The sequence below is a fragment of the Felis catus genome, chromosome A3 (genome assembly GCF_018350175.1).
Source record: "Felis catus isolate Fca126 chromosome A3, F.catus_Fca126_mat1.0, whole genome shotgun sequence".
NCBI classification, from domain to species: Eukaryota; Metazoa; Chordata; class Mammalia; order Carnivora; family Felidae; genus Felis; species Felis catus.
In genome coordinates, this window is record NC_058370.1 from 12599591 (window position 1) to 12613435 (window position 13845).

A 13845-nucleotide genomic window follows, 5' to 3' on the forward strand; every position below is an offset into this window, starting at 1 on the left:
TGATTTTTAAAGTGTGATTTCTCAGTCATGTCAAAATGGTAAAATGTCGTGTTTTTTTGGGGGGGAGTAAAATGTCTTTCCATAAGAGGTAGGTTTGTTCTTTCTCTTGCTTTATTTTTTGAGAGAGCGAGCACGTGTGCAAGAGAGGGGAAGGTGAAAGGGAGAGGGAGAGAGAGAATCTCAAGCAAGCCCCACACCTGACTCAGGCCTTGCTCCCAACACTGGGAGATCACAACCTGAACCAAAATCAAGACTCGGACGCTCAACCGACTGAGCCACTCAGGGGCCCCAGGTTTGTTCTCTTACAAATAGAAAGGTCTAGCTTCTTCAGCTTTGCCAAAATTCAAAGCTAAATACTATTATTTTCCACAAAAACAATTAGTAGAATACTACATAAAAGTTCGGTAGGGGTAAAACAAGTCACCTCATACACACAAAACAGCAACAGCGGCATTCTGAACTGAACGCCTAGCTGAGGGCAAACACGCACTTCTGAAAGCGCAGCTGGAAAGTTCTTTGCCAGGAGTAAGGGTTTTTTGCCCCGTGATTCTTTTTCCCTCAGTGCCCAAGGGGGAGGAGAGGAAAAATGTACCCGAGGCCTCTCAGAGACATATTTCCCACAGAAGCGGATGAGCCGGATGGCCTCCATGCTGGTGTCCGGGAAGGCGGCATTGCAGGCAAACTCTGATAAGCACTTGACAGCATCCTGAAAGGAGTCGATGGCTGCAGGGAAATGGTGCTGGAAAATAGTTGCTGTGGAAACAAAGCCACATTGTTCATAAGACCAGGACTTGGAAATGGGGATCGAACACCCCCTCCCACCCCAAGACAGTTACTTTCGTGAAAATCTAGGAGAAACATGTCACCATCTCCGGAAGACACAACTTTTTATTAAGTTATTCAGGGATGAATCCACTGAGCACCACTTGGGCTAAACTGGTTCCTGAGCTCAAGCAATGATGCAAAGGTCCAAATATTCATTCATTCGACAAACGTTTAGAGTGCCAACTATGTGCAAAGCATGGTTGTGGGCCCTGGGGACAGAGGTGACCAATCGAATTCCCTGCCCTCACAATGCTCTTGCTCCAATGGGCAAGAACAGACAAGAATCACCTGTGTCAGTACATTTATAAAATATCATCTCAGGTTGGGTGAGTGCTGGGTGAGGGGACAGAAGGCAGGAGAGGCTGCTTAGGCTGGGGGTCAGAGAAGGACTCTCTGAAGAAGTCCTACCTGACAAGTGTCCCCAAAGAAGTGAGAGAGGACAAGCCATAAAAAAACCAAGCTTCATCAGGATGCCAAGGTGTCCATTTCAATTTAAGCTACTTTAGGATGGAGTTTAAGGAATGATGCAGGATAAACACTGATGTGTGTGTGAAATGGCCCCCTAGCTGCCTTCGCCGACAGAAGGTGAGCACTGAGCTAGGCCCTGGTTGGGTGATCCCGAGTGCGTCCTCTACTGCCCTGGCCGTTTCTGTCCCAAGACCACCCCTTACCTGGCTGTGAAGACAAAGGGAGATAAAGAAGGTCAATGAGCTAAAGGTGAAAGGTAATATAGAAATCTAAGGTTTCTGAAAACCTACAAATATCACCTAAGACAAAAATATGAATAGCAAGAAGCTTACAAAGAGTTAAAAGACCTCAAAAAAGATCAAAGATGATCTGCTTTATACTTTTTTTTTTTTTTTTAATTTTTTTTTTTCAACGTTTATTTATTTTTGGGACAGAGAGAGACAGAGCATGAACGGGCAAGGGGCAGAGAGAGAGGGAGACACAGAAACGGAAACAGGCTCCAGGCTCTGAGCCATCAGCCCAGAGCCATCAGCCCAGAGCCTGACGCGGGGCTCGAACTCACAGACCGCGAGATCGTGACCTGGCTGAAGTCGGAAGCTTAACCGACTACGCCACCCAGGCGCCCCTGCTTTATACTTTTTATGAAGACCGGGGCGCCTGGGCAGCTCAGTCGGTTGAGTGTCCGACTTCAGCTCAGGTCATGATCTTGCAGTCTGTGAGGTCGAGCCCCACATCGGGCTCGGTGCTGACAGCTCGGAGCCTGGAGCCTGCTTCGGATCCTGTGTCTCCCTCTCTCTCTGCCCCTCCCCCACTCACACTCTGTCTCTCTCAAAAATGAATAAACGTTACAAAAAACCCGATCAATATATAACCTTGTTTTATGTGTGTTTCAGGATTTAACAAATAGTGTTGGTTCACAACACAGAACTTTTCGCCAATTGCACTTTAACTCAAGCTTGAATAAAGCTTATCGAGAACGTGTATTCTCTCCAGGGACACTGGACAGCACTCCGGCACTATACTTCAGGGCCATCCTAAATGGTGAACTCACCAACAAAAAAATCAAAAATGAAAACAATACGTGGTAGTAGGTAGACCACAGAAAGGACATTTATTTATTTACAGCGGGAGAGCTGAAACCAAAAGGCAGAGCATCGCCTCGCTTCACCTCAGCTGGGAACACGTGCCTCGGGCGACTCAAGTATCTCCCTGCTGGATGCACGCATGTGTCCGCAAAAGTGCGGGCAGCACTAGTTCTGTGGTTGCGAACCATGAGACTCGACCGTATCTCCCTCACGGGGTTCTTGCGCACATGCCTCAAGTGCTCAGAATGCCACCTGCCGCGTTATTATATGACGGCAGATCTCAAACAAGGAAGCCCCTTTGGGGAGTAAAAGAGACAGGAAATAAGTGGTCACCCTTTGAGACTCGCAGGTGGGACAGTAGAGCCACTTACTGACAATGTGGCCCGTGGTCTGGAAGGCCAGCTCCACAATGTTCCCGTCGTGATCCGAGGCTGCCTGGTGGAACACGGCAAAGATGTTCTTCCAGCCTGAGCGGATGTTGGCCGCCTGGGAGTTCACCATCTGGGCGATGCAGCGGATCACCATGTCCCGGATGGTCGGAGACCTGAGGAAAGAACGGGGCAGCCATGTCAGCTGTACTTTGCATGGTGGGACGAAAGTGACACGGCATCACCTTAGAAGCAGCATGTTAAAAAAAAAAACCCTACATTTTTAAAAGCACATAGTAATCCACACTCATTAAAAATAAATTAAATTAGAAACAACAAAAAGGAAAAAACATTAAGATGATCACTGTGGCAGACAGTTAGCTGCTTTCCCAGCAGCCACCTCTCCCTTACCTCCTTGACAACAGGACTCTAATTTTATCCAGGAAGCAACATGCCTGACCTCAGGGAACCAACCATAAACGGGACAAGAAAACATGACAATCTTGTCTCATCTGTCAGGTCCTCAATTGCCCAGACTTCTTTGGAGCCTGGGGAGCTATATGACTTGTTCTAATTACATATGGGAATTATGTACATTCATGGGAATGGCATGGGGAGGGGTTTCTACTATAGCTTTGGTTTTACAAGGAAAACAATTCCTTGTCTTACAAGGAATACACATGGTAGGTTCTGCCCCCTTTCCTGGTATCCCCATTGTGAACATAGCATGATGCCTAGAGATAGAGCCTCCGTTCAGCAGCATGAAATAGTAGGCTCCAGGATAAAAAATGATCCTGTGGGTGGCCAAAGGGACAGAAAGAACCTGGGTCCTCGATGACAATTTGGGCTAAGGAATCAAAGTTGGGACTGCCTGCCTCTGACTTAAGTAAACAACACACAGCCTTGTGGTTTAAGCCATCGTCGGCCAGTTTTTCTGGCTGAAAACCTTTACACTAATATAATTCTGCCACCCAGACATGACCATTCCTCAATTCTTAGTGCATATCCTCTTAGATTTTTGGGCAGGGATATACGTGTATGGTAAACACATATGCATGGATGGGAGTATACATATATAACTTAAGACGCAACCTTTTAAATTATTACAAAACAAAACCTGAAGGTAGGAAAAATGGCCCATTTTCTGAAGCAGCTGCATGGTTCACCACGGTATTATCTGGGTATCTGTGACAGATTAGCGTATATGCCCTGGAACCTATTAAGACACATACAGTCATGAAGTAAGTTCTATTATTTTACAAATAAAACAAGAAGCAAGCTCTTATACCACTAGCTTTGAAAGTCACATTAGAGTGGCTTTAGGACTGCAAACTTGGCTTGCAAATTTCATCTGTCTTAGATAACATTCAGGTTAGTCTGCAGGACTCATGCTAACTGATAATAGGTCATTTAGAGAAGGCAAACAAAAAGTCCAAACAGAGTTGAAAATTATCTAGAAGTCCACAAAGTAAATATGCTGCCCACAGATGACAAAAGGCTGACTACATACTTAGGCGACTTTAATATGTAATATAACTGAATTTAGGGTTGCCTCCCCATGGGGAAAAAAAGCAGCTTGTTGAGATGAACTACACGTACTGATTAATGCTTGGGGCGCCTAGGTGGCTCGGTCGGTTGAATGTCTAGCTCTTAGTTTTGGCTCAGGTCATGATCTCACAGTTCATAGGATCGAGCCCCACATCAGGCTGTGTGCTGACAGTGCGGAGCCTGCTTGGGATTCTCTCTGCCCCTTCCCCACTATCTGTCTCTGAAGATCAATAAACAGTTTTAAAAATACAAAAAAAACAATGAATAAAATAAAATGTTTTTTGCCTGATTATTAATATGTGTCACACCATAATATGTGATGACAGTTAACATTCTGGAAAATGTAGAAAAAACATGATGAAAAAAATTCCTGTGATAGTACAGTATTCACATGCAGAGATTGATCTCGCTGTCTTTTTTAAATTTTCATTTATTTATTTATAAACGTTTACTCGTTTTTGAGAGAGAGTGCAAGCAGGGGCGGGGTGGGGGAGGTGGACAGAGCATCTGATGTGGGCTCTGTGCAGACAGCAGCAGGCCCATTGCAGGGCTCGAGCTCACAAAATGTGAGATCATGACCCGAGGTGAAGTTGGACACTTAACCAACTGAACCACCCAGGTACCCCCACTGTCTTTTTTTTTTAAGTGTATTTATTTTAGGGGGTGCCTGGGTGGCTCCATCAGTTAAGCGTCCGACTTTGGCTCAGGTCATGATCGATCTCGTAGCTCATGGGTTTGAGCCCCACGTCAAGCTCTGTGCTGATACCATAGAGCCTGGAGCCTGCTTCGGATTCCGTGTTTCCATCTCTCTCTGCCCCTCCCTCACTTGTGCTGTCTCTCAAAAATAAATAAACATTTAAAAAAAGTTCATTTATTTTTATTTTATTATTATTTTTTTTAACGTTTATGTATTTTTGAGACAGAGAGAGACGGAGCATGAACGGGGGAGGGTCAGAGAGAGGGAGACACAGAATCTGAAACAGGCTCCAGGCTCTGAACTGTCAGCACAGAGCCTGATGCGGGGCTTGAACTCACGGACCGCAAGATCATGACCTGAGCCGAAGTCGGCCGCTTAACTGACTGAGCCACCCAGGCGCCCCAAAAGTTCATTTATTTTTGAGCGAGAGGGTGCATGTGTGTGTGCAGGGGGAAGGCAGAGACAGAGAGAGACAGAGAGAGACAGAGAGAGACAGAGAGAGAGGGGAGAGAATCCCAAGCAGGCTCCATGCTCAGCACAGAGCCCAACATGGGACTCAATCTCACAACAGTAAGCTCATGACCTGAGCCAAAATCAAGAATCAGATGCTCAACTGACTGAGCCACCCAGGTGCCCTGATAGCACTATTATTACACTGTCCAATTCTAGAACTTGGCCTTTTGACTAAACTGTTAAGCATTTCCTATGTCATAAACTTTGTGAACATCTTTTTTCTTTTTTTAAGTTTATTTTGAGAGAGAGAGCACGAGAAGGGGCAGGGCAGAGGGAGAGGGACAGAGAAGAGAATCCCAGGCAGGCTCTGCACCATCAGCATAGAGCCTGATGTGGGGCTCGAACTCACAAACCATGAGATCATGACCTGAGCCAAAACCAAGAGTTGGGCGCTTAACCGACTGAGCCACCCAGGCACCCCAAACTTTGTGAACATCTTTCACAGCTGCACAATATTCCATGTTGTGGCTGTACCAAGAATTACTTTAACACTCTTGTATATTTAGGTGGTATCTGGCTTTTAAAAAATTATTTTGTGTTACTTCAACATTTCGTTGTATTTCAAATTAATTCCTTACAAGAGTTGCAAAAGTGTAGAACTAGTGAGTCAAAAGGCACAAAAATAGTAAGGTTCTGGATGGACACTGCCCCAATGATTCTGGAAATGTTACAGCAAGTTACGGTTCCATCAACAGTGTCTAAGAGTGGCTGGCGATGTGTGATTCTAAACTCACTCTGCCCCTTACTCAAACGCTGGCTGGGCAGCCACGGGATGGGCAGGGAGGACCTGGGATTCTGGGGCCATCAGTGCCACCAGCCAGCCAGGCAGGCGTGAGCACACTGTTCTGCTACACAAGGCCTCAGTCTCCTTGGCACTATCAACAGTGTCCCCAGAGGCGGGAGGGTATTTCTGTGTGCACATTAAACTCAGGGGTGAGGCCAGATTCTGGGATGAGCTTTATTTTCTATTAAAATAAGCAGTAAGGTGAAGAAGAAAGACACCAAGAGAAAGACACATCAAGCAGACTTTGCTGCTGCCCTTTTTATTATCCTAAGTGACCCACGCTAGCTTATAGCCTTTGAACTTGTAAGCTCTTTTTTTAATGTTTATTTTTGAGAGACAGAGAGCAAGCATGGGTGGCAGAGAGATAGAGAGAGGGAGACACAGAATCGGAAGCAGGCTCCAGGCTCTGAGCTGTCAGCACGGAGCCCGACGCGGGGCTTGAACTCATGGACTGGGAAATCATGATCCGAGTTGAAGTAGGATGCTTAACCGACTGAGCCACCCAGGCACCCCTCTCATTAAAAACAAACAATCCAAGCAGATCTCATGGACACATTTTAGGGATGGGGACAGACACAAAGGGTTACAGCTAAGAGTCATCCTTGACATTTTGTTTTATGCCCCACAGCTAATTCCTCAGCACACACAGTAGGCTGTCCTTTCAAAACATATGCAGAATCAAATCCCACGGTGTCTCACCCCCGGGTCCAAATCTGAACTATTACAGTAGCTGCTTAACCCATCCTACTGCTTTCCATTTTCCACAGATAAATGCAGGACAATCCCTTAACACTTCAGACCATTTCACTTCTCTGCTCAAAAGCTTCTGTCTTTCACAGAGAACAAACCAAAGTGCTGACAAAAGCTGACGGCTCCTCTATGACCTAGGCACTCTGCGACCCAGGGCTTCATCCTCCAGGACCTTCTGCCTTTACTCTGTCCAGCTACACCAGCCTCCTTGCTCCTCCTTATCTATGCCCAGCATACTCTGTCACAGGGCTTTTGCTCTTGCTTCTCCCAAGACCACATACAGCCACTCCTGGCTTGTTCCTCCCTTTGCATAAGGGTCAACCTACCAAACGCCTGCTTACCGGCCTGTATAAAAGAGTGCTTCTACTCTTAGCCCCTTACCTTGATTTAAACATTTATTTATCTATCTCACTGGAATCTAAACAAGGGTTTACTTTTGAATTTCATTATGGAAAATTTCAAACACGTACAAAAGTAAAGAGAATATGGTAACGAACACCCCTGTACCCAGTTGCGATGATGATTAAATCAGGGCCAGATGAAAACAGGAATTTTTGACTGTTTGCTTCTGTGCTGTATGCGTGGCACTTAGAACAGTACCTAGCGATGGCAGGCTGCAATAAATACAGGCGAAGGGAACAAATGATGAACAGGGACAGTGCTTCAGAGGGATAGCTGTCCTGATCTCTTCTATCGCCTTCCAGGGCAGAAATGAAGGGTCATGTAATTCTTGACCTTGTTTTAGGACGCCTCAGCAGTGGCTCTTTCTCTGGACTTCAGCACCCACCCCAGTAACGATGCATGGTATGTTTCTACTAGTTGTGGTGGTGTAACCTGTTCTTCTGGGAAAGGCCACACACAGATCTCAGTGATTTACTTAGAAATGTCACGTGTGGGGGTGCTTGGGTGGCTCAGTCGGCTAGGCGTCATGATCTCGTGGTGCGTGGGTTCAGGCCCCGCATTGGGTTCTCTGCTGCCAGTGCAGAGCCCGCGTTGGATCCTCTTTCCCCAATCTTTCTGCCTCTCACCCGCTCATACTCTCTTTCAAAAATAGGTAAACATAAAAAAAAAAAAAAATGATACAGATGAATTATATGCTGTTCATTTTATTTGCTTCCATCAACAAGGGAAGAAAATATTGTGTGATTAGTGTTAGGTCTTTTTGGGCCTCCCCTGGGGAGTTTGACCAAAGGTCTTCTAGAACAATGTACATACCTGTTTTTCTTCATGATATGCTCAAAGGGCCTCAGAAAATCTTTCTGGAAACGGAAGTTGGCTAATTCTCCTTTCTCGAGAAACTTCATAGAGAGCTGCCTTAAGGAGTCAACAGCAAAGATGGCCACATCTTCATTGGGGTTACAGCCAACCTGAGCAGGAAAGGGAGGTGAGGTGACACAGGCACAGTGCAACTGTGGATGTGTGGTTCTGAACATCAAAAACGGACAGGCTGCCTTCAAAACAAATGCTCTGGAAAAGCACGCCGAAGGAAAAAAGGAAATGGCATTTCTTGGCTATGACCTGTACAATTTTTAAGTTTAATGATGAAAGATCAGTACTGCACATTTAAAGTGCTTTCAAAATATGCTAAAAATTTTTTTAATGGTTATTTATTTTTGAGAGAGAGACAGCGCACGAGCAGTGGGGGAGGGGCAGAGAGAGCGACACACACAGAATCCGAACAGGCTACAGGTTCTGAACTGTCAGCATACAGCCTGATGCAGGGCTCGAACTCATGAACCATGAGATCATGACCTGAGCCGAAGTTAGATGCTTAACTGCCTGAGCCACCCAGGCACCCCGCTATTTAAATTTTTTTTTTTTTTTTAAGATTGTGGCCAAATACATGTAAAACATAAAAGTGACCATCTGAAGTGCACACAGTTCAGCAGTGTTAAGTACATTCATGCTGTTGTGCAACAGATCTCTGGAACTCTTTATGTAGCAAAACTGAAACTCTATACTCATTAAATAATTCCTCATGTACTAATTAATTTTATCTAAACAAAAGAAGTCAAAAGACTTTAAAGTCTCTAAAGCCTTTTCATACTTGTCTGTCACCTAAAGCAAATTATAAATGTCTATCGCCAGCCTCAAAGAATTCAGCACAAACACTGAGGCTTTTGATTTCCTTAAAACTGTACTTGTCTGTAGTCTACCTACTTTTAGGGACTGGAGCTGTGGCTATATATTTGGTTGCTCAGGCTTTTGCCTCAAAAAGAATCCTAAAAGCAGAGCAAGGGGATGTTTTCCACCAGAACCCATGCGAAGGGACCTGGGGCATGTTGCAGGAGCCTGCTCCAAGCAAGGAACTTCGCTAGCATGTGGTCTGACCTGAAAATACGTTACTTTTAACAAAAGTAACGTGGCAATAGCATTTATTTGCAATAAAGAAAAATTGCAGGTGCGCCTGGGTGGCTCAGTCGGTTAAGGGTCCAACTCTTCAACTCAGGTCGAGGATCTCATGGTTCATGGAATCAAGCCCCATGCTGGGCTCTGAGCTGACAGTATGGGGCCTCCTTGCGATTCTCTCTCTCTGCCTCTCCAGCACAAGCATGCTCGCTTGCTGTCTCTCTCTCAAAAGAAATAAATAAACTTAAAAAAAAAAAAAAGAAAGAAAAATTGGAAACATCAATAGGAAAATGGTTACATAACGGTATATTCACATACATGCAATAAAACTTGGCAGTTAAAAACAAATACATCCAAGCCTTAAAAAAAAAAAAAAAAAAAAGAAGAAGAAGAAAGAAGAAAATTCTATCACAGGCTACAGTACAGATAAACCTTGAGGACATTATGCCAAGTGAAATAAGCCAGTCACCAAAAGATAAATACTGCATGATTCCACTTACACGAAGTCCCTAGAACAGTTGAATTCACAGAGACAAGAAGCAGAATGGTGGTTGCCAGGAACTGGGGGAGGGGTGGCCAAGAATGGGAAGCTGGTGTCTGATGAATTTGGAGTTTCAGTTTTACGGGAGGAAAAGAGCTCTGCAGATCTGTTGCACACGATGTGAGTGTACTTAACCCTGATAAGTTATACGTTTACCAACAGTTACAATGAAAAATGTTATGCGCATTTTACAATTATAAAAATAAATTCATGCACACTAATAGCAGTCAAATCTTTAAGATTCCTTGCTAAGTGGAAGACGAAAGTTACAAACTGGTATATAATACTAATCACATTTTTTAGAAAAACAAAACAAACCAAGACAAGATTATCTGTATTTCTATGATATATTTCTATATATCTATATTTCTATTATATTTCTACAAAAATGTTTGGGAAAATATATACCAAACTGGTAACAATTAGTTTGGGGTAGGGCTCAACTGGGGAGTGGTGATGGTCGAAAGTGATTTTAGCTGTAATTTTTTTTAAGGTGTTCACGGAGTGTTCATTTATTTAAAAAATAATTTTTTTTTAATGTTTATTTTTTGAGAGAGAAACACAGAGTGCAAGCAGGGGAGGGGCAGAGAGAGAGGGAGACACAGAATCTGAAGCAGGCTCCAGGTTCTGAGCTGTCAGCACAGAGCCCGACATGGGACTTGAACCCACAAACCGTGAGATCACGACGTGAGCTGAAGTGGGACGCCCAACTGACCGAGCCACCCAGGCGCCCCTCATGTAACGTTCGTTTAATTAAAGACTAATAAAAAGAATATTCCTCTCGTAAAAATCAGGGGGATTCAGGAGTTCCTGCTGCAGAGCACACTCCATGCTGATTGAGCAGCTTTGCACACACCCCAGGGCACGCATGCGCCCTAGTTTAAACGAGGAACATGGGACTGTGCCAAAGACTCTGCTAGAATTCCAAGAGCTAAGTTACAGCTGTACTCAGCCAACCATCTCTTCAAACCTTGAGACCCTTACGTGCCCCGGTTCCCAAGGGGAAGCACAACATCTCCCTGAAGTGGTAGAAAGAATGATGAGCTGCAGACGGAGGGACTGAATTTTCCACAACTTTGTGCTTAATGGCTCTGATGAGATGGAACAGACATTTGTAATGAAGCTGACAACCACGAAAAGTCTAATTACTACCTGCCAGCCCATGTCCCAGGCCTGCCCATAAGCGGCCCAAAGATAACTGAGAACTGGCACGTAAAGACTCTTGACAAAAGGGGTGCCTTCAGTCAGTTGAGCATCTGACTCTTGATTTCAGGTCAGGTCATGATCTCACGGTTCGTGGGATCGAGCCCCACATCCGGTTCTGTGCTTGGGATTCTCTGTCTCTCTCCCTCTCTCTCTGCCCCTCTCTGGTGCGCGCGCGCTCTCTCTCTCTCTCTCTCTCTCTCTCTCTCAAAGTAAATAAAAGGAAAAAAAAAGTCTTGACAATAGAATCATAGGTGGGAACAGTAACCTGTATAAACTGATGTTCTAAGTCCCACCGAACATAAAATCTAGACTCGAAAGAGCTGGGACATGTTTACCAAAAAAACCCCACTTTGGGATTATCACTTCTAAGAGAAAATAGGATTCCAAAGCTGCTAGCGGAAAGATCTCGCGGCATTAATGAGCAATGTTTGCTCCAGCTTAGCGGTCACAGACCTGGACAAGAATACAAGACTGCATCTGACAAGGTCTCATTTCAATTGGGGCCTGAAGCAGGTTAGCAGCTGCCCACAAGAGCCAACAGTGCTCAACCCTGTTAATCCGCACTACCACTATCTCCAATATCATTCTGCTTAGCCTCAAATCGGTTGTGGGGGGCGGGGGGGCTTACACCACAGAAATCGACAGATGCTATAAACCCTTTACCAGCATCCTACTGCCTGTTCTGTATCCCAGTGGCAGACCACTTCTTTTTAGAAGCTTCTTCCATTCAATGCAGAGAGTGCGATTCTCTTTTGGATAAACTATCTTTTACTCACAGTTCTTTGAAGCATCTGTATTAGAACTCTATCTCCAGGAGTGAAGAAATGGTTTTGAAATCATGGAGTGTGTTTTGGTAGTAAACAGTATAATTTAGCTATTACTTTTCCTTTAAGAAGTCAATGGCATCAGAGACGCATCCACACACACATGGTATGTATACGTTCTGATCTGTAAAGTGTGTTCAACAGATGTGTGCAAGTGCCTACGTGCACACGATGAAACTTCCAGCGGAAACAAAGAAGCGCAGTCTGGTTTCCAGTAGTTGTCAGTTTCAAAACACACAAACCTCTAGCTTGCTTCTAATTTAAAAATAAATGTTAGTTTTCTCAACAAAGGTTTTAGGAGAGCGATGGCAAAGAAAGCCAAAAGAAGCAGCAGGGACGTTTAACAGTGAAACATACAGAACTTCATCTTAATCTCCGGTCATTCAGAAGACACCACAGGATTCTGCAATGTGCTCCAACACCAGTGTTGGTCCAGTGACTACAACGATGTTTGTGGCGTCAGCCTACATCCTGGGCAGGGGACAGTCGAGTATTTTTGGTACCAATACTATTTTAGTTCCACGCTCCCCGAGTTCTAGCGATATGTAAATACGCTCTGCAGGGAAAATGAATTACGGGTGTCCTCTGCTTCTTGCAATGTCAGGTGGCACTGCTTTGCTTTTATGAAAGACCCACCTTAGTGTCAGTTTTTGCAAACCAAAAAAAAAAAAAACAAACAAAAAAAACCAAACAACTGAAGAGAACTTCTGCTTTTACAAAAGAAGGCGAAAAGGGAACATAACACTCAGCACTTGTTTCGCAGCGAGCTGTTCCAGAGGCCGGACTGGTGTCACCAAGCCCCCGCCCCGGGAACTCCACTTGGTGTCTCCGCATCAAGCTGCCAGAGCTTTGAACTCTCACTGAGCACCTGGGCTTTATCTCGATTCCGTGCTTCGTTAGCAAGATGTGTCCTGAAGTATCAGAAATGCCTGAGAGAGGTTATTTGGGGGGTCTGGGGACGCTCAAAACAGTTTTCATACAAGTTAACGGTAACTACCTCTTTGCTTTACACCATTTCAGCTTACAAAAGGTTTCATAGGAATGCTCTACTGTCGGATAGCACGGAAATGTGTACAGGCACCTACACTCTCAATCACTTCTTTTATGAATACAGCTGCCTGCCTTTTTCTGGACATCAATGGAGTAGTTTTTGAATGTGAAGAGTTACCTTATTGAAGTGATCTCCAATCACATGCCATATTCGGGACCATTGCAGCCGAATGCGATTCATGTTGTAGTATGAGATCTCCACGATCTTCTGTAAGCTGAACATGCGAGGGTGGTGGGGGGAGGCCAGCTCGTCCATGGACACGGCACACAACCAGCGGACAAAGTCAACTGCAGGCCGGACCCAACAACACATGCGAGGCTTCATTAGTAACGGCCAGAGAGTCACAACATGAGGATTCTGTAGCTGTCACATGTGAGTGACAAATACATACCTATGGCATTTCCATCCAGTCTGGTAGATCCAGTAAAAATTCTAGGAAGATAATTTCAGACACAGTAAGATCACAGTTAGATTTGGAAGCTGAATTTCAATTTCAAACACTGAAGAAAAGGCAAACAAGGAAACGTTTTGGGTCTGGCACCTCTACTAAAATAAGTGAGGAGGCATCAGAGGCACAGAACTGGTAAATGAACTGAGTTGAAAGCAGAAATGCCTACAACGGTAGAAAGAAAAAGCGACACATCAAAAGGAGGAAGGGAGAGTAAAGTATAATAGCACGTGATGTCACGACAGTGGGACACTGTCAACTAAATCAACTGAAGTTGATTATTTCAAATGTGTTCCAAGAACTTAAGGAAAGGAAGAACAATGTCTCTCTAATAGAGAATATTAATAAATATACTAAAAAGGTGCTCCTCCATAAGATGAACATAAAC

The 13845-nt window shown here is 44.6% G+C and overlaps 1 protein-coding gene across 2 annotated transcripts in view; it reads right to left on the reverse strand.

The window, feature by feature from the left end:
- Positions 1–13845, reverse strand: part of ARFGEF2 (ADP ribosylation factor guanine nucleotide exchange factor 2) — a 103760-nt gene that overhangs the window by 24610 nt on the left and 65305 nt on the right. For both annotated transcript variants that reach the window (XM_045053511.1, XM_023251133.2), the window contains exons 24-28: positions 13401–13441; positions 13127–13296; positions 8254–8405; positions 2750–2922; positions 593–753 (exon numbers count right to left, since the gene is read on the reverse strand). In XM_045053511.1, coding sequence (XP_044909446.1) covers positions 593–753; positions 2750–2922; positions 8254–8405; positions 13127–13296; positions 13401–13441 — 697 coding nt within the window. The remainder of the gene's footprint in view (positions 1–592; positions 754–2749; positions 2923–8253; positions 8406–13126; positions 13297–13400; positions 13442–13845) is intronic.